Consider the following 21,442-nt stretch of genomic DNA (forward strand, 5'->3'; position numbering starts at 1 on the left):
TGAAGCAATGTCCTCCACAACTAGACTGAAGAACAAAACAACAGCAACTTGTCTGTTCCCCTTCCCCCGATTCCCCAGCACTGTTCCCCTCCCCCAACTCCCCAATAAAATCTTTAAAAAAAAAAGAAAAAGAAATTACTTTCACAGTGATGACTTACCTTCATACTAACTTCTTAAAAATCATGCCTACATATTTTAAACATTACACAGGTGATTTTGTTTGGTACCCCTAGTTATGAACCATTATATTAAAAATTGTATAATAGCTGAAAGAGCCCATTTATAATAGCAACTGAAAATATAAAATGCCTCAAGGGGAAAACCCAATAATCTGTATATGGAACAAATATGAAGAAAACCTTAAAACTATAACTTAAAGACATGAAAGGAAATGGATAGGCATATCGTGTTCATTGATGAATTATAAAACTTATTTTCTCAAAGTTAACCTATAAATATAATACCATCTCAGCTAAAATATAAAATATTTTTTAGCATTTAACAAACTGATTTTAAAGTTCATCTGGGAGAAAAAAATCATAAGAAAATGTTGATGAAGAATAATAATGAAATGAGACTTATTTTGCCAAATATTAAAATATACTGTTACAGTATTTAAAATGGTATGGTACTAGATACAAGAATAGAAAAGACAGTGGAAAAGTGTAGAAACCTAAAAATATCTGTGTTTGTATGTGCATGTGTGGAGATTGTCATTTCAAGCACTAGTGTTTCAGATGTGACCAGAAAAATGGATTGATCCATGCTGGTAATTATATCACAGGGCAGTAAATAATTTCCAGTTATGCCTCACTGACTAGTTTCCTTCATAGTTTGGCCTCTCACCACCTTACTACCTTCTCCTACCCCCAAAGGCTCTCTGTTTGCCCTCTTCCTGAGCCCTCCAAAAAAACCTTCATCTTGCTCTCAGGACAGCTCCCCGATTCTTATTGCTTTATTATGCAATCGATTTAGCTCTCTCCTTTGCTAACTCCTTTCTCATCTATGTTGAATAGTACTTATCCTCACATTTCACAATTAAAAAGGAAAGTGCATAAACAAAACTAATTTTGTCTCTGTGAGGTGTATTCATTGGTTGATTTGGCCCTCTTATAGCAACCAACCAGCTTAATCTGCAGCCAGCTTTAAAAAATAGTGTTTTTTCTCCCCACAATGCAAAGAAATGAAAAATATTCAGCCTCTCTAGTAATCAAGGAAATGCAAATTAAAGTACTCATGAATGACTTTTTTTCCTACTATCTGATTGGCAAAAAATTTTTTTAGTCATTCTAGTGGAGGCAAGATAGAGGAAAGGACACCTTTGGTAGTGGCAGCATAAATTGTTAAAATTTTTCCAGTAGTGTGTGTATCAAAAGTGTTATTGTATATGCCTCTTGACCTAACAACTCCAGTTGTAGGACTTTTACTGTAGCAGATGACCAGGATCCTTCACAAAGATGCATGATCATGTTCATCCGGGCTTTATTTCTGATGGTGGAAAATGAGCACTGCTATGCTTCAGAGTAGAGTAGGGCATCATAAAAATTATTTTGGAGAAGAATCCTATTTGACATTGGAAAATGTTTATTAGCTGTGAAATAGAAACTAGGTAAAATTTGTAAAGCCTTGTATAAACATGAAAGTATTTTCATTTACATAAAAACACACCAAGATTTAAATAATATAATCAACTATTAATTAAATATTTACTGTGTGTTCAGTCTTCTGCTGTATATTGGGGGGAGAGGTATGTTGAAAGTATAAAATATACTTGTTCTTTAGGACTTTACCCTATTGTTGAACTGTTGAGCTTGAATATGAGCATTTGGTCCTTGCACACTCGGTAAGTATACCTCTAGATAATAGGAAAAGCACTGAACATAGGCAAGGATTTGAATCCTGTCCTTGTCACATACTTGTCTACTCACTTAGACAAATTATTTGAGAATGAGGATACTGACTTCATGGGTCATTTGCAAGAATGAAGGGAGATATAAGCAGAAGTGCTACCCATGATGCTTGGTGAATAGTGATATTAGTAAAGATTATTAATTATTCTTATAACTAGTAATTATTAATAATAGTGATGATTAGTTAGTTCCTTTACTTTCCCTTCTAGAAATTTCTGTTTCCTCAGTATAGTGCTTACAGCAAATATATTGGAACCTGAGCTACTGAATAAATAAATGAATGAGATACTGGATTTGAAAACACTTTATAAGCCTTAAAGCATTATAACAACATTAGCTAACTATTAATATTTGAATAATTTCATTAATATTTGTAATGATCTGGCAAAAGTTTCATGTTTACACATATATATGTTTGTAAGTGCTAAATATTATGATATGGGTTACATGGGATTTTTGTAGAAATTAAGCAAAAGAAGGGCTTGTTTTAAGTAAAAAAGAAGGGCTTATTGTGGCTGATAATCATTTAGGGTGCTCTTGGGGGAAGGTGGGATTAGAATGGAACCTTGAATTAAGGTTTTGAATATGAGAAGCAGTGTATGCAGAATCATGTGGCCAGAAAAGGAAAGAAAGAAAATGGAATATTCAAGAATAGTAATAAGACTAATGTGCTTAGAGAGTGAAGTATTCTTGAAAAGTCATTAGAACAGGATAGGTAGAAGTGACAAGGTGTGGCCAAGACAACAAGAGAACTTACTGATCTGGTGAGAAATAGACAACCATTTTAAGTTTAGGGGCAAGACAGTGACACTGTGTCGTCAACACATCACTCTGTTAGAATATGTTTATCGCAGCTAACTTTGGTAATAAAACTGTAAACAAAAATTAATTATGGATTAGCTAATTATTTTTTCCCTTCCACAGTGTATAGCTTGAATTCCCATTTAGTGGTGACAACTACAGCTATATGTTTTAGAATCCTTGTTGTATTCTTAAAATAGCACATGACATGACTGACTAGATATGGGTAATTTCAGAATTTCAGACTCAAAAGTATGACCATAGTCCCCCAGCATTGCCCTTTTTTGAGACTTCTTGTTGTAAAAACTTAAAGAAAATTTATAGTCAATCTTCCATACCTTATGCTTTTTTTTTCATGTCTTATGTTATTTGATGCTACCATTTGCTTGTTCTTCCTGTTTCTTTCCCTGTAGATTTTCAGTGTTAAGATAATTATAATGTCCTTTATAATTTATGTCTATTTTTCATTGAAAGATAAGAGATTCAACTAATTTATCATAATCATTAGCTGTAAGTCAACTAATAACTTAGTTATAATATATTCACTTTCAATGTTTTCTTCCTGGAACTTCCTCTTTTCTTACATTCTTTTTCACATTTCTCAACAGTATGGATGGAGCGGATCTGTGTTTTGAAATCGTAAAACGAGCTGATGCTGGTTTTGTATACAGTGAAGCTGTAGCCAGGTATGTAATTTGTGTCAACTCCCCAGAGGTCAAGCTTCAAGTTCAGGAAGGAAGTGACCCCAAAAAAACCACATGCAGTGGCCTGTTTTTTGAACTGATGATGAGCAAACTGCCAACCTCCTACAGGAAGCATATATGTTTTAGTGTGCATTAGTGGAACCAAATAGTGACTGGAAATGCAAAATACAGAACATTGAATGTATCTATTAATATGAGTTTACAGTTTCACATCAGTACTGCTGTCTTCCCCATTTCTGATGACTTCTATACAAGGAATGATTTGATAGCTCAGGAACCATGTAGAATTAAACTTGGGCTTTTTGTTTGTGTCTTTGATTTTTGGTTTTTGACAGATAAGTCTCATTAGTTCTTCATTTTGTCTTTTAATGATGGCAAATTGTTATGTGACCAGTTAGTCTAAGGAAAAGCACAGAACAGTAGAAAGAACAGAAATAAAAGCAGTTTTTCTGCTGAATATATTTGCTTCAGCCTTTGTGTGATCTCCCAGTCAAATAACAGCCATTGTTCTAAGTGGAAGAGTTGTTGTAAAGAGCTAATGGCTCAAAATAAGGAGAAAATATGAAAAATCACAGGAGCCATGCACTGGGCCACTTGTTTATAGATTTAGAGCAGTACAGCTTTCTGCTTTGGTGACAATCATATCATAGATATCCACTCCAATGGGTTGCCTTTTTAATACATGGGATACATACATTAATGGGGTATAGCATATCCCCTCAGTCTATAATATGTTGAAGGGTTCAAACCCACAAACCCATTAGGATTTATTAAAACTCTCTACCATTTAAGAAACAGTTATCATGAAATGATTTAACTTCTTCCCTCCCATCATTCATTTTATAATTATGGCATTATGGACAGATATAGCTGGAAACAGCATAGAAGAGTACCTAATACAACTTTGAGCTCAGAGTGGCTTGACTTTCTTCAAATTCATTGCTCTGCCTCCTCCTACCCGAGGAGCAAGGACTGCAGTCCCAGGAGAGCAAGCAGCCATAGCGACAGCACAAGATAAAAAATATACTCAATTTCAAGTAGCTGCTGTTTTGTACTACTGGAGCTAGGGAGAAGAAGCAAGTGAAAGTTTATATATATTAACTCTAATTACCTCAACCTCCTGATGTATTCATGTTAGAACCGTGCTACGCTTGTTGAAGCACATTCTAGGGTTTTTTAATTCCATTTTCCTATTGTTTTGATTCCTTATCATTTAAATTTTTTATTCTTTATTGTGCTTCAGAATTAAAAAGCATTCTTTGATACCAAAAATAGTCAATGCCATTGTGATTTTTCTTATGGCAATAGTGGTAAACCACTTTATGCTACTACATGAAATTCACAAACTTTTGCATATTTGTTGTTTATATTTTTTTCTTTCAACAGCAGCATCAAATAGGGAAAACTAAAAACTCTGAATATTGATTTTATAAAGTACTGAAGTTTGGTGGAGGAAGATGGCTTTTTCCTTTTTGAACCACAATAACACTGGGATACCTGGCATATATGCTGGCAGAGTTGATGTTGAACCAGTACCACTTTTACTGTGTTCCCACTCATCCATATTGCTTTTCCTTGACTTCAAGCCTGTCTCTGCCGCTGGGCTGGGTATCAGGATAGGGAGGATAGTAGAGTGTAGTGGTGATGCCATACAGTGAAATGACTTGGGGTCTCTCCAAATCTCGAGTTTTACAGACAAGGTATACGTTTATGTAAATCAAGGTGAAAGCCTATTGATTTTAACGTCCACCTATATTTTCTGTTAAAATGGTGATTTTATAAAAGGAACTTTCCAGAATGGACCAGAAAAGAGTGGCATTGGGTCCATTAAGTGACACTGTAAAAAGTGGGGTTTGGCACAATTTATTAATGACCCTTCCTAAAAATGACCTAAAAGGGGTTCCTCAAAAAGTGTTATGAGGTGTGTTCCTGATTGCAGAGGGTCAGTGACCATGTAACAGGGGCACATAGAGCCTTCCTTTTGGTTAGAGTTCAACCAGATGACTTCTAACCTTCCTTCCTCCTCTCCGATTCTGCGATTCACGGTGGGGAAATTCAGCTTACATCAGTATTCTAATGGCATCAACTGCAAGAACACTCTGAGACACCAAGTAATCAAATTGATAATGTTGTTTTTCTCCAACTGGCTGAGCGTCAAGAGGAGCAGCAAAGCATGGCTAAAACAAAACTGCGTTCAGTCCTTACAACCCAATTAGCGATTACCTCTGTTCTTTCAAGGGTGATGAGTTGTGGAGTGAGCTAACATACAGGATCAAATTATCAAATCAAAGTCTCACAAATCAGAGAGATCTTCTTACCTAGAACCAAGCTTTACTAAATAATTACAAGAATACAGGCACTCAAAAGGCTCAGCTGAAGCAGAAAGCGGTGTGGGCTTCAAGGGCATCTTGCCGCGTCATTCCTTCCCGTATCAGAAATGCACCTCTGGCCCAGAATAGGTGACGTCTCTAGATGAGGTTTGTGGAATCACACACACAGAGGGGAGCATTTCAGTTATGAAACCTCTTCATTGTATACCCAGCGAGTTGTACAGCTTATATGACATCCTCCGCAAGCCTCAAAGATCCTGGGTTCTATTTATCACAGGTAATCCTTAGCCAGGAACATTCTTTTAAGGGCATTTCAGAGATAAGGTCTCTTTTGCCTAGCAAAGAGCATTAATCTTTTTACCCAGACTTGACAAGGAGAGTATACTGAGTCACCTCCCTTCTCTTCTTCCACCACCCCACGACCCCTGAAATGCCTCCTTACAAAGGAAGTGAGTGGACTGTTTACCAGCTCTTTCCTTCCACAGAGTTCTCATCATTCCTGATCCTTGGGGAAGATGGAGACAAAAATGTATTGCTTAGTTCCTCTGAAAGTATAGACCACCTTGGTGCTTCATGAAATGGAGCTCTCTGGTTAAAGTTTAGTCAGAAACTCTGTAGAACCTCTGGATGGATTTCGGTCCTCTCATTATTCTGCTTGTTTGCACACTGTTCACATGCATAGCCTCCAAGGGTCATGACTGGGAGGGTGGAGAAAGATCAGTTTAAATTTGCTATATCTGGGGAGGAAACAATTCTACCCCCCCACACATACACACACACACATACACACCCACCCCAGAAATTCTGATATATATGAATATTTGGATCAAATAATTGAATACTCTGATATTCATATTTTAAAATGCTTATTCAGTGAGTGTTTTTGTGAGGCTTTGAGATATGAGATATATCTCAAAGATATAAGTGGCTGTCTTAGTACCATGTATCCAAAGTGGTTCATACTGTAGATGTAAGTTGTGTCTACATTACCTAGTTTAAACTTACCCACTACAGTGTTCAAATCTAGGTGCACACATAGATTGTTCCTAAATCTTTGACTAAGTGTAACAATAATAATAACATTGTAATAATAATGATTTAACTTTTGTAGCATGGTTTAGAATGTACAAAGCACTTTCACATTTGTTGTCTCTGCCATTTCAGGGGATGACAGATCCTCCAAAGCCTGATTTGAACCAGGAAAGGGCCACGCCACCAAGTTAACCCCTAACTCAAACAGAAACTTAATTACAGGCTGCAGTGGCCCACTGTGACCACAACCCCTTCTTTATGCCTTTGCGAAGTAAGAAAAATGGAACGTCTAAGGTCTGCATGAGCCTAGCTCTCTGTTTAGAGCCCAGATGTGAGGAGACAATAAGTACAGGAACAAAGTCTGAATTGGTTGGTTGGTTGGTTTCCCTACCTTTTAGAAATGGAAACTTGTGGTCAATAGTAATACATGAAATAATGTACATGCTAATTAGAGGGACATTCATACTGAGTTTGGTTAGATAGTAGCATACCAAAGAGGGAATTTGATGGAAATGTCTTTTAATTGTAAAGCATGAATTGGGGAAATTTTTTTTCTTTTGTCTTGAGTTGCAAGCACAAGCACAAGGTCATTTATAGGTACTATTAAATGATTTTGTTTTTATTTTAAAGTGTGGGGCACATAATATCTGGAAAGTAAACAAAATTCAATAAATACTATGCAATAAATAATGTTGAGTGTATTGCATTTCTGTGCCATGGCTGCTTGGGGAAGGAAACAGAAAATTAGAAAGGAAGAGGGATAATAGGAAAAAAGAGAAAGATGTGAAGGCAGTAAAATGCAGAGGAGGAGAAGATGAAAAAGTCACTCAGAAATAGCAGGACTACAGAAGAACTTTAGAATTGAGGGAAGGAAGTCAAAGTCCTGAAGGAATACTAAATAAACTACTCTTGTCACATCCTGGTGCTAGCGGACCCACTTTTTAAAAACTATTCTAAAGAATGCTTCCTTTTCCTGGACCCAGTGGGAAGCCTCAGCGGACCCTTGCCAGCCATGTGAGGAGTCTGACTTCCTAGGACTTAGGCCCAGTACAAACTATGCTTTGTTCATAGATGCCCCAACTAAAACTTGATTATGTTGCAAAAAAGAAACTGTAGGCAGAAGGGGCTTCTCCCCTCTCGTTCCTCCTTAGAGCTAAATGGACATAAGGCAGAGAGCCAGCCTCTGCTGGCAGATAAAAGGCTACTCAGAAGCGGTGGTGTACCTCTGAGCACTGTTCACTTAATAGCAATCCAGTGTAACTAAGTGGTATTAACTGAGTGTCAGAGAATTGGGGGTGTTTTTTTTCATGTTTTAAGCTTGAATGTTTAGTTTGCAGAGCTATTTTTCTTATAAACTGTGTGAAATTCTTTTGACTTAGATATCTTAGAAAGATTTCTTCATGAAGCTCATGAACATATGCGTCTGCCAACTTTTCATTCTTAAGCCTCACCTTCCACCAGTCTTGTCTACTCAAATGAATAGTGTCCATGGGCAGTGAATATGAAGGTGGGAGTTACAAACTAGCAATTACGTACAAACTAGTTATTATATACAACTGTATATTAAGTTTGAAAAGTAAAAGGTTTTTTACAGCTTTAGATTTTTGTTTTTCTACAGTCATTACATGAGACAGATACTGGAAGCTCTACGCTATTGTCATGATAATAACATAATTCACAGGGATGTGAAGGTAAGCCATTTTTATCACTAACTTTAACAGTTGAAACTGACTTATGATATTAATCAGAAATTTTTCTTTAATCTTAGGGAGAGCATCTTAAATTTTACTCACAAATAAAATTTTATATAACTGCTTTATATTTGGGGAGTCACTGTACTAATTCTTAAAACAACACTTTTATAATTTCAGTTTCTTTATTTTTATTAAAATATACATGCATTCTAAAATTCTGTTGTTCTTCTTTTGCCAGTATGCGTGAGAGAAAGCAAAGTCCAACAAATAGGAAAAACCAAATAATATCCTATGCTAAGTTAATTGGGGGGGTGAGAATTTGATTTATATAGTAAAAGTTCATCATACATATATTTTTGTAATGTTACAATGTAGAATAGTCTTTTATTATTTTTGCAAATCGTTTTTATTAAAAATAGTCTGAAATCATAATATAGGTGTAATACAGTTTATACCCTTAGGAATAGGAATATCACCATTATTCAGTCTTCCTGTTTGATCCCAGTATCAAGTCCATAAGAACTGTCAGTCCCTGACTCCTAACAGTGTCAGGCAGAACATGGAGACATGCAAGAAAAGAAACCAGAGGTCTTCTTGCTGATCCCCAGCCCCTTCCAAGGCCTCGAATCACTAAGAGCCCCTGAGGTCTCTCTGGCCCTGTTGTCCACTTTTGGCATGCTAATATTTTGTCACTGGCCTCTTTCTCTAACCTACAGCTTCCACAGACATGGTGCTCTCCTTCCCTCAAGACATATTATCAAAAGCCTGGCTTTTTCGATGTATTTTAATGGTTAAGAAAATCAAGTAGAGTTTAGTTAAATTCTCTCTATGTTTGGGAAATTTTAACTGAAATTTTTATGGTTAAAGCTGAGGAAAAGCACGAGCAATTCCAAGACAATCTAGTGACAAGTGATAATAGCAAATGAAAAATCCAATGAAAAACATCCAATGAGAAATGTACAAAATACACATTAGTGTAAAATTAGTTGTAAAATATCTTATTCATGCTTTTCAAATGTGTTGATAGGAAAATGACACTGTCATTATCAACAGTCAACACTGAACAACCCAATGGATACATAGCACTTTTATTTAAATAGTATTCTTCAGTTATGCAAACAAAGAGAATAAGACATGTAGAAAGATAAAAGGGGGGAATTGCTAATGATAGTTGCATGCTATGTTATTCTTTTGCATTTAACTAATATAAGAAATTGCATACGGACAAAGTAAAATATATCTCCTTGTATGTATTATAAACTGTATACAAGACAAAAATGACCATTTGAAAACTTAAAATGGGTAAAACAGAGTCTTAGTTCATGTAATAGCATTGTGTTGAAAACGCCTTTGCTCAAGATGCAATTTTATTTTGAATTCTGTTCTTGAAAGCTAATTATATCAATATCATATAATAAATAATGATTGACAACATATTCTATTGTAATTCTTTCAACAATATAGTCAGCTTTTGAATAGCTATACTGTTTGATATAATGACAATCCAAAACCAAATAAAATCCCAAAGTAGCTATGTTTGACTTCACTTTCTCATATATCTTCTGATTTATTCAAATATTTGAGTGCCTGCTTCATGCAGAATACTGTGCTTGGAGCCCTAAAGCTATTATGGTCTCAGTAGGGAGATATGAGGCAGTGTATCTATTACCTACTGCTTTGGATCAACAAACACCAAAATTTAGTAACTTCAAACGACAACCACCATTTATTTGCTCACAATTATGCAGTTTGGGCAGAGCTTGATGGGGCCTGCTCAATTCTGTCTCACAGGCTGTTGGCTGAGGCAACATGGCTAGTATCCACGAAGGCTCCACTCATTTTTCTGGTATCTTAGCTGAAGTGACTAGAACAGCTGGGAGCTAGCTGGGGCCTTTTCATAGTCTTTCAGTCATGGTGTGTGTGTATTTGTGTGTGTGTGTGTGTGTCTATTTCTATCTCTATCTCTATCTCTCCTCTCTCTCTATCTCTATCTCATCTCCCCCTCTCTGCCTGCCTCTCTCCCCATTTCCTCCTCCTCCCTCTCCCCCCTCCTCCTCCTCTCTTTCCCTCCCTCTGTCTTTCTCCCTATCTCAAGCCCTTTCTCTCTCCTTATCTTTCTCTCACTGTTTCCACCTCTGCCTGTCTCCGTCCTGTCTCTTGTCTCTCTCTCTCTCTCCAAAAGAGCAAAAATGAAAGTTGCCAGGTCTCTTGAAGCCTAGGCTTGGATTGGCACTGTGTCCTTTGCATTCTGTTAGTCAAAAGGCTAGCCTAGACTCAAAAGGAGAAAAAATAGATTGCACCTTTTGGTTACAGGAGCAGCATATGTGCACAAGGATGGTAAAACTTGTTTGTGGCCACCCTCACAGACAGGCAAAACGAATAATTATTGTCTAAAGTGAAAGGTGGGAAATGTCATTAAAAAACAAAATCAGGGAAACTTCATGGAGGAGGCCACGTTTGAGCCTGTTCTCAAGTCATGTGGGAGTTACATGGAGACAAGAGGACATTTCAAGCAAAAGTAAGGGTGTGTGCAAAGGCTCAAGATCAGTTTTGCATTGGATTTTATTCAACTAGCTTATTATCTCTAAGGCACATGCCAAATAATTTTGAGGAAACACCTAGAAACATGCTAAGGAAGGGAAGAGAGAAGTAATTCTCAAACTACAAATTAATACAGGGAAACCATTAGAAAAGGCATTATTGTTCACTTGGCAAGTGGACTCAACACACAGCACACATTAATGAGATTCTTTATATTTTGGTACCTGAAATTTATACTTTTTGCATGGGTAAGTGGAATACTCACATATAGCCACTTGGTAATTTTTAATTTAGGTGTATTTTTCTTAAGACATTCATGCAAAAAATATGTATTTGTTACCGCCCTTGGCTTTTCATCTTCTTGAAGGAAAGAATTCAATGAAGACACAGAATTTTGTGCAGTATGAACAGCAGGAGTTTGTTAGTAAAAGAAAGTACACTCCCAGACTTGGAAGCCGGCTGACCCAAGAGAGGGAAGCAGCCCTGCCTTACACTGTGTGAAGGCTTTCATTTCTCTGGGTAGAATTGCCTCCCCATCTCGCTTCTCTTATCTCTCTCTCCCTGAGGTACCTGGTCCTCTGGCATTTTGCAATGCATTTCTTTGATTTGGGGGCATGAGTAAACATATCCTTTGGATTCAGAAGCTGGATCATTTGCTTAATTTGGGGGAATATGTAAAAACATCCATTAGAGGGTCTGTGAAAAACCTGGAATCCTGTTGGGCTAGTGAGATATTGGTGACAAACAGGATGGATTTCCCCCTTCTCTGACTTTAACAACACATCTCTTTGATTTAGAGGTATGTGTAAGCCAGGAGTCCTGCTGGCAGCTGGCAGGGGTCTTGACCCAAGTAGGAGCTGCAGCAAGTGACTTTCTAATTGGGGCTCAATTTCTCCTTCTGCTCATTTCTATCTACCTACCTACCATACCATATTGACTGCCTACTGTGTGTCAGACACTATTCTAGGAACCGGAGCTGCATCAATGAACAAAACAGACAAAATCACTGCCCCCATGAGCTGACTTATGTAGTTCAGGGAGACCGACACTAATCAATGAGCATAAATAAATCAACTATATAGTAGGTTAGAGGGTAAAAAGGACTACAGAAAAAAATAGAGTGGCCAAAGGAATGGGGACTGCAAGAGAAGGGGTTGCACTTTTAAATAGGGTGATCAAAGCCACATTGAGAAGATGATATCTGAGTAAGAACTTAAAGGAGAAGAGAGAATGGGTTAACTGATACGGAAGGAAGAGTGTTCTGGCTAAAAGGAACAGCCAGTGCGGAAGTACTAAGGCAGGAACATACCTGGCCTGTGAGGTTAGGGACGCCAGCCCCACCCACGCACCCCCAGCACAGTCAGTCAAAAATCCTAGTATAACTTGACTCTACAGTCAGCCCTTCACATCAGAGAATTCAATCAATCATGGATTAAAAACAGTATTTTCAATCTGCAGTTGGGAAACTCCAGTTGGGAATGTGAAAATACTGTTTTCAATCCGTAGTTGGTTGAATCTGCGGGTGCAAAACCTGTGGGTATGGAAGGGCTGACCGTATTTATTGAAAAAATTTTGCATGTAAGTGGACCCACACAGTTCAAGTACGTGTTGTTCAAAGGTCAAGTGTGCATTGCTTTGTTGGTAATACATTGAATAGGGGCTCAAGGGCAGAAGCAGGAAAACAGGAGACGGCCCAGAGTGGTAGCAATGGAGGTGGCAAAAAAGTAGATTCTGGATATATTTTAAAGGTTGTGTCAACAGGATTTGCTAATATAATTTTAGTAACTTAGTTAACCCAAAGTAGTTTTATTCAGGATCTTGTTATAGGGGTTTTCCAATGTAGTGGTCATTATAAAACTTTAATAACAATACATTTCACATGGCTAATAATTTAAAGGTTCACTTGATGTGTTGTTAATATGTCTGCTGCAGTCAATGACTTGAATGTATGTAGATTTTGGTTTCTGTAGTTAAAGTATTTTTGTCAAAGTTTTCTTCCCTTATACTTAGTACAGAAGATAGAAGAGCATTACAATGTTTCATTCCTTTTACAAGAAAAGTAGATTATTTGATTACCTATTCCATCTAGCCAAGAATATTCGCATATTCTCTCCCTCCCTCCTCTCTCTCTCCCTCTCCCTCCCTCCCCTACTCTCTCTCATAATTCTTGGCATTGATCCAAAAGCATTAGGTTTCCCAAAGGTCCTAGCATTGTATTGATTAATCATACTTTTTCTTTATTTAGTAGGCATTTCTTTTTGAAATCATCATAATTGAGTCTAAAATTTTTTTGTTATATCAAGTTAGATTTGAGTATATGATGCCACATGACCTGTAATGGAACGGCTTGCTTTGAAGAAGCAGTTTCACATGAAATTAAAAAAAAATAAAATAGTAATTATATAATCCTTTGAAATTTGGGGAAGTGTGTTATCATAGTACAGGGTCTTCTTACAGCCACACTAATGATATTTTGGTCTTGAGTACTTTGTTTTGGGAGGTTGTCCTGTGTGTTTTTGAGTCTACCTAGCCTGTACCCAGTAGATGCCAATAGTATTTGCCCCCAATTATGACAATCGAAAATGTCTCCAGGGCCGGCCGAGTGGCGCGATGGTTAAGAACTGGCTTGGGATGCAGAGGGCCCTGGTTCGGATCCTACATATGAGGGCCAGTGACACTGCCCTCCACAGCTGAGATGCTGAACAACAGCTCAACCTGGAGCTGGGTTGCCATGAGTCGCCGGTGACGGCGTAGGCTGCAGCCCCTGTGGCAGTGGGTTGCTGTGGGCTACCGTGTGTAGCCAGCAGCCAGCGTGAGCGGCCATCCAGAAGCCGGCGACTGATCTGCCTCACCCGGGAAGAGCGCAATGATGGTGCCAACTTAGGCCAGTGAAGCAACGTCCTCCACAACTAGACTGAAGAACAAAACGACAGCAACTTGTCTGTTCCCCTTCCCCCAATTCCCCAGCACTATTCCCTTCCCCCCAATACCCCAATAAAAAAATCTTTAATAAAAATGTCTCCAGACATTGCCAAATGGCCCCTGGGGCACAAAAATCACCCCTGGTTAAGACCCACTGTCATAATACAATGTTATCTTTCTCATGCTTTGCCTCCCTACTGGCATTCATTAAGGCATACGTGCAAATTCCTATTTTTCCTGTCACCTTCTTCCCTTTTATTCCTCTTTTTCTTGTGAAAGGATGTGAAAGCTTTCATTGTATGTCAGTATTCTTCTGTATTTTTCCCTCTCACCTCGTAAAGTAAAAAGTGCTTTAGAAATAGTACAGTTGTCAAGGTAAATGCAACTCCTGGCTCCTTGCCTGCCTCACTGGCTCTGTTAAGCACAGAGTTGGTGGAGTTCTCGTCTCTCCTAACCCCTGGGACAGCCTCACAATGCATCACCTAGGTGTGGACACACCAGCAATCCTTAGACCTTTCTGTGCCTCTGACCTACTGACATCCAATTTTAATAACTGAAGTTGAAGTTAAGCAGCTTATCTGAATGAAAACTGCTACACACACTCACTTTCTATTCTGCGTGAGGCCTGTGTCTGGGGGGTTTGGGGGCTTAGTTTTTAGTTCTCAGAGCTGGGCAAAAACCCTAGTCACACAGACACTCAGCTAGAAGCTTCCGCCCAGCTTTGCTGTGTTCGTGTCCTTTAAATGGTTTTCCTCACTAACCCATGAACACGCCTGGCTGCTCTTTGGTCCCCTTCTGGTCTCAGTTCTTCTTTCACCTGCTTCAGGCCTTGATTATAAACGGGGCTTCATCATCATACTGGTTGCCATGGCATTGTGGATTTCTTACAATATTTCTTCCTCTTTTGCTCTTGGTAGATGACATTTCTTTTACATTTCTTACCACAACTCCTAAAAGTCCCTGGTGTTGTATAAAGATATTGAAATTCTCATTAAACTGAAATTTTATTTTGTTCTTTATGATAAGAAGCATACTGGTTAATATTCTGCATTACCTTTGTAAGGTTGTTGAGCATAACGTGCATTTTCAGATTTAATGTGGGGTTGTAATAATTGTACTTAGAAAAATCTCATGAATTATAAGATCATCTTAATTTTATCTTGTATTTCCAACTGCTGTGCTTCTCTTCTCTCACCCCACACTCCAAAGAAAAAAAAATCAACTCCTTGATTTGGAAAGAAAAAGGAGTTGCTTATTAGATGGGAATCCTTTTACTGCTCCTCTCCTTCTGAGCCAGGGGTAGCAAGATATAGCCAAAGTGATTTTTTTTTGGGGGGGGTCAGGTGTAAGACCTTTCTAGCTATAGTAACTCTTCCCATGGATGACAATTCAGTTTGAATTTGGGGGCCGTCAGAGGAAGGTCCATGGCATTAGGCTGCACAATTGAAATGCTTGGCAAATGACCAGTGTTGCTCTGTGTTCCCTCCCTTTGTATTGGGTTGTCAGACAAGTCATGGCGCATGTTTGCAACAGATGGCACTAGTTCATTTTTGGAAGTACTAGAGTCATTCGCATCTATGTTATTGCAATGTCATTTGACAGCTGACAGTTCTAGCTTCATTCTAAAAAAATTGAGTGAATTGATTGAGTTTTGGAGATTTTACAACAAGTTGAAAATGGAAGACAAAACTGTGCATTTTTGCCATATTTTACTGTTTTACTTCCATAAAAGGAAGAACACGCGTCAAGCTTGTGAAAAGTTGCATAAAGTTTACGGTGACAATGCTCTGCAAGAACGTCAGTGCCAATGATGGTTCACGAAATTCCGTGCTGGTGATTTCGATCTCAACGACGCTCCTCAGTCAGGGAGGCCCACCAAGGTTGATGATGACAAAATAAAGGCATTTATCAAGTCAAACCCACGTTACACGACATGAGATTGCAGAAACATTGAACATCCATCATTCAAGTGTTCACGACCACCTGAACAAGCTGGGATACATAAACAAGCTCGATATTTGGGTTTCGCATGAAATCAAAGAAGTTCATTTGATGACGCATATAAACATCTGCAATATGCTCATTAAATGTGAGGAAAATGATCCTTTTTTGAAGCAACTAATAACTGGTGATGAGAAGTGGATTGTTGACAACAATGTGGTGCGCAAACGGTCTTGGTCCCAACGTGATGGTTCGCCTCAAACAACATCGAAAGCAGATATTCATCAGAGGAAGGTTATGCTCTCAGTGTGGTGGGATTTTAAAGGTGTTGTGTTTTTCGAGCTCCTGCCAAGGAACCAAACAGTCAATTCGAACGTGTACTGTTGGCAATTGGACAGCTTGAATGAATCCACCATCTAGAAACGTCCAGAGCTTGTTAATTGTAAAAGAGTTGTGTTCCCTCGCGACAACAGGAGACCACACACAAGTTTGATCACCCATCAAAAATTATCGGAGCTTGGATGGGATGTGTTGCCACACCCACCATATTCGCTTGACCTTGCACCATCAGACTTCCACTTGTTTTGCTCTCTTCAAAACTCCTTGCGTGGTATAACGTTCAGTTCAGATGAAGCTGTAAATGAGCACCTTGTTCAGTTTTTCACAAATAAAAACAGGTCCTTCTATGAACAAGGAATTATGAAGCTCACTGAAAGATGGCAAAAGGTTATTGAACAAAATGGGCATTATATCATTGATTGGTCTTTGTTCTTTATATAAATAAATGACCTTTGAAAAACATAGACAAAATATGTCATGACTTCCGACAACCCAGTAGTTTGCCAAGCAAGATTTCCTTTCAGGTTATCTTCCCACTTCTGTCCATAACAACTCCATCCTACAGACTCAGGTCAGGGATAGACTGCAGGAGTCCTTACCAAACCAGAACAGATTTGACATCCTCCTCTTCTACCCAGGGAGAAGAAACTCTCTTCCAGGTTGAGTAGTCTATCCGGAATTTTGTTTTGTTTGGTCTTAATGGTTTATGTTCTTAATTAATAATTTGAAAGCTGCCTTAATGAGAGGTGTGTATATGGAAAGGCTAAAAGGGGAAATAAATATTTGTCATGCCTGTTTTAAGATACAATCTTGTTATGAGTAGAGAGTTGGAGGCAGGGTAAAAAAGGTGAAGGGATTAAGAAGTACAAATTGGTTGTTACAAAATAGTCACAGAGATGTAAAGTAAAGCATAGGGGATATAGTCAATAATATGGTAATAACTATGTATAGTGCCAGGTGGGTACTACACTAGTCAGGGGGATCACTTCTTCAATTATATGGATGTCTAACCATTATGCTGTACACCTGAAATTAATATAAAATAATAATGACTGTCAACTATAACTGAAAAATTTAAAGGGGGGCGGGGGAGTGAAGGGCAATAAATGGTCCAAATTTCCAGGTGTAAAACAAATAAGTCATGAGAATGTCATGTACACCCTGGGGAATATAGTTGATAATACTGTGATGGCATAATATGGTGTCAGATGGTTGCTGGACTTATCATGGTGATCAGTTCTTTAGGTATATAAATCTTGAATAACTATGGTGTACCCCTGAAACTAGTATAATATTGTATGTTAGCTATATTTTTAATAAAAATCTTAAATATATAGAGACAAACACAAAAACAGCTTTATTGTGATATGATTTGCATACCATACAATTGAACCATTTAAAGCATATATTTCAATGGCTTTTTAGTACATTCACAGATATGTGTAATCATCATCACAGTCAATTTCAGAACATTGCATCACCTCAGAAAGAAACCCCATACTGTTGAGCTATAGTTCACCCCTTACCATCCATCCACTCCTTTATTGCCCATCCTGCTCAGCTCTAAGTAACCACTAATCTACTTTTTGTCTCTATAGATTTTCCTATTCTGGGCACTTCACATAAATGGAATAATATAAATATGTGGTCTTCTGTGTGGTTTCTTTGACTCAGGGTAATATTTGCAAGGTTTGTCCATGTTGTAGCATGTGTCAGTACTTCATTCCTTTTTGTGGCCAATTAATATTCCATTGTATGGATAGAGCACATTTCTTTCATCCATTCATCAGTTAATGGGCATTTGGGTTGTGTCCACCTTTTGGTTATTGTGAATAATGATGCAATAAACATCCATGTAAATAAATATCCCTATATAAGTTTTTGTGTAGACAAATGTTTTCATTCTTCTTGGGCATATGCCTAGGAGTAGAATTGCTGGGTCATATGGTAACTCAGTGGTTAATTATTTGAGGAACGGCCAGAAATGTTTTTAAACATGGCTGCACCATTTTACATTTCTACCAGCTGTGTATATCCTTTTTAATCTAGCCATCCTGATGAGTGTGAAGGGACATCCCATTGTGGTTTTGATTTCCATATTGAGCATCTTTTCAGCTGCTTATTGGCCATTTGTATATCTTCTTTGGAGAAACAGCTATTCAAGTCCTTTGCCCATTTTTAAACTGGGTTGTCTTTTTATTACTGAGTTATATCAGTTCTTTATGTATTCTAGATACAAGTACTTTATCAGATATATGATTTGAAAATATTACCTCCTGTTCTATGGGCTGTCTTTTCATTTTATTAAGAATGTCCTTTGAGGGCCGGCCGAGTGGCACGATGGTTAAGAACTGGCTTGGGACGCCAGAGGGCCCCGGTTCGGATCCCACATATGAGGGCCAGTGACACTGCCCTCTACAGCTAAGATGCTGAACAACAGCTCAACCTGGAGCTGGGCTGCCATGAGTCACCAGCGACGGCGTAGGCTGCAGCTCCTGTGGCAGTGGGTTGCCATGGTCTACCGTATGTAGCCAGCAGCCAACGTGAGCGGCCAGCAGCCGCATTGAGTGGCAGTCCAGAAGCCAACGACTGATGTGCCTCGCCCGGGAAGAGCACAATGATGGTGCCAACTTAGGCCAGTGAAGCAACGTCCTCCACAACTAGACTGAAGAACAAAACGACAGCAACTTGTCTGTTCCCCTTTCCCCAGTTTCCCAGCGCTGTTCCCATCCCCCCAATTCCCCAATAATATTCTTTAAAAAAAAAAAGAATGTCCTTTGAAGCACAAAAGTTTTTAATTTTCATGAAGCCTATGTTGCTCATGCTTTTGGCATCATATCTAAGAATCCATTGCCAAAACTTAGGTCATAAATATTTACCCTTGTGTTTTCTTCTAAGAGTGTTATAGCTTTGGTTTAATTTAGTTTAGTTCTTTGGTCTCTTTTGAGTTAATTTTTGTATATGGTGTGAGGTAAGAGTCCAACTTCATTCTTTTGCATGTAACTATACAGTTGTCCCAGCACCATTTGTTGAAAAGACTATTCTTTACCCATTGAATAGTCTTGGCACCTTTCTCAAAAATAAGTTTACTATAGACACATGGATTTATTTCTGGACTCTCAATTGTATTCCACTGAATTATATTTCTATTCTTATGCCCATACCACACTTACTGTTGCTTTGCAGTAAGTTTAGAAATCAGGAATGTGAGTCTTCCAACTTTACTTCTCTTCAAATTCTGTTGGCCGTTCTGGGCCCCATGAAATTTCATATGAATTTAAAATCATCTTGGCAATTTCGCCAAAGAAGTGATCTTGGATTTTGATAGGGACTGCATTGAATCTGTAGATAATTTGGGGAAGTATGCGATCTTAACAATACTAAATCTTATAATCTATGAACAAGGGGTATCTTTCCATTTATTTAGATATTCTTTCATTTCTTTCAACCATGTTTTGTAGTTTTCAGAGTATAAATTTGTGCTTTTTTGTTAAATTTATTCCTAAATATTTTACTCTTTTTGATACTATTGTCAGTGAAATACTTCAAATATTTCCATTTCTGTTTATTGCTAATATAAAGAAAAGCTTTTTTGTTGTTACTTATTTATCCAGCATCCAGCGACCTTAGCTTTTTTTGTCTCTGTTGAATTGCTTGAATTTTCTAGATACATAATTATATAACCTGCAAAAAAATACAATTTTATCATTTCTTTTTATGTATTTAAATTGTCTTTTTGTTCATTTTTCTTTCCAATTACATTAGCTTAGACCAGAGTTGAATAACAGTGGTGAAAACAGGCACCCTCTCTTGGTCCTAACTTAATGACACTGGCTTTAGAATTTCTGTTTGCTGTTCAGTTTGAGTAAAAAGGAAGTATAGTAGTTAAAAAGTGTGTATTCTGGAGTCAGACAGTGTAAGTCTGAATCATACGTTATTTATTAGATTTATAACCTTAAAGAACTTACCTAACCTCTCTGTTTATGCAGCTGTAAAGTGGGTGTAAAAACAGCACTGACTTATAGGTTTGTTGTAATGATTACATTATTCCTCTGTCTCCTGATTTTCAGGGTGGCAAATGAGAAGTCTGATTTTAGTCTAGGTTCTCTTAGTGAGTTAACTTTTTTTCCCTCTGTCTGGAATTTTGAAAGCTTTAAAAAAAGTTTTCCCTGGAATTGAGGAATTTTGCCAGGCTAATCCTGCCTGAAATTTAGTGTGCCCTTTAGATCTGAAAATGTTTGAGATTCTACTGGGGCAGGGAGGCAATGACCTCAGACTGCTGTATTTGGCCGTGATATCATTCATATATGAGGGCCAAAATTTTTTTTAAATTCTAGGCAATGACAATATCAATTATTGACAATAATGTGGACCAAAGGGAACTTTATACTGGCGTGAGTCACAATTGCCAAAGCCTCTTTTCATATTATGGATTAAAGTTGAAGAAATGAAAACCTTGTGACCCACCTATCCACTCCAGGGTGTATATCTTAGAGGGTTCTGGCCCATGAGCACCAGCAGACTGGCCTTGTACAAGCAGCATTGTTATGATAGCAAAAAATGAAAACTTGGAAACCACCCAAATTTCATCAGCAGAAGAATGAATCCATACATTGTGTTTTATTCATGACAGAATGCTGCACAGTAGTGAAAAGGAACTGTAGAATACACAATGGGCACAATCTTGGGAACATCACATTGAGGGGAAAAAGGCAGGAGACAGAAGGATACACACAAAATCACTCAATTGCATAAGGTTCAAAAACATGCAAACTAAACAATGTCATGTTTAGGGCCATAAGCACATAGTAAAAGAATAAAGACTAGCAAGAGAATGATAAATCAACAAAAATTAAGGGGCATGACTGCCTATGAGAGAGGATGGGCCAGGGATGGGACCTAGGAGGGTCTGTAGAGGGCTTCAAAGTTGATGTATGAGGTCTGACAATAAAGTTTGCGAACTTGTTGCAACAACGTTGCTAACCATTTTTTTTTTAATTGGGGAACTGGGGGAGGGGAATAGCGCTGGGGAATTGGGAAAGGGGAACAGACAAGTTGCTGTCCTTTCATTCTTCCGTCTAGTTGTAGAGGACATGGCTTCACTGGTCCATGTTGGTATTATCATTGCGCTTTTCCTGGGTGAGGCAGTCGCTCGCTGGCCATTGGACGGCCGCTCACAGCGGCTCATGGCAGCTCACGCCAGCTGCCGGCCACTCACAGTAGCTTAC

The 21,442-nt window shown here is 38.2% G+C and overlaps 1 protein-coding gene across 14 annotated transcripts in view; it reads left to right on the top strand.

The window, feature by feature from the left end:
• CASK (calcium/calmodulin dependent serine protein kinase) overlaps nucleotides 1-21,442 on the top strand; it is a 415,968-nt gene that overhangs the window by 212,047 nt on the left and 182,479 nt on the right. For 13 of the 14 annotated variants that reach the window (XM_019649798.1, XM_019649806.1, XM_019649845.1 and 10 more), the window contains exons 4-5: nucleotides 3,320-3,397; nucleotides 8,396-8,468. In XM_019649798.1, the coding sequence (XP_019505343.1) occupies nucleotides 3,320-3,397; nucleotides 8,396-8,468 (151 nt within the window). Of the gene's footprint in view, nucleotides 1-3,319; nucleotides 3,398-8,170; nucleotides 8,285-8,395; nucleotides 8,469-21,442 lie in introns of those variants that run through there. The other variant, XM_019649904.1, reaches the window with a different exon arrangement.

Source organism: Hipposideros armiger, unplaced genomic scaffold (genome assembly GCF_001890085.2).
Source record: "Hipposideros armiger isolate ML-2016 unplaced genomic scaffold, ASM189008v1 scaffold_7, whole genome shotgun sequence".
NCBI lineage: Eukaryota > Metazoa > Chordata > Mammalia > Chiroptera > Hipposideridae > Hipposideros > Hipposideros armiger.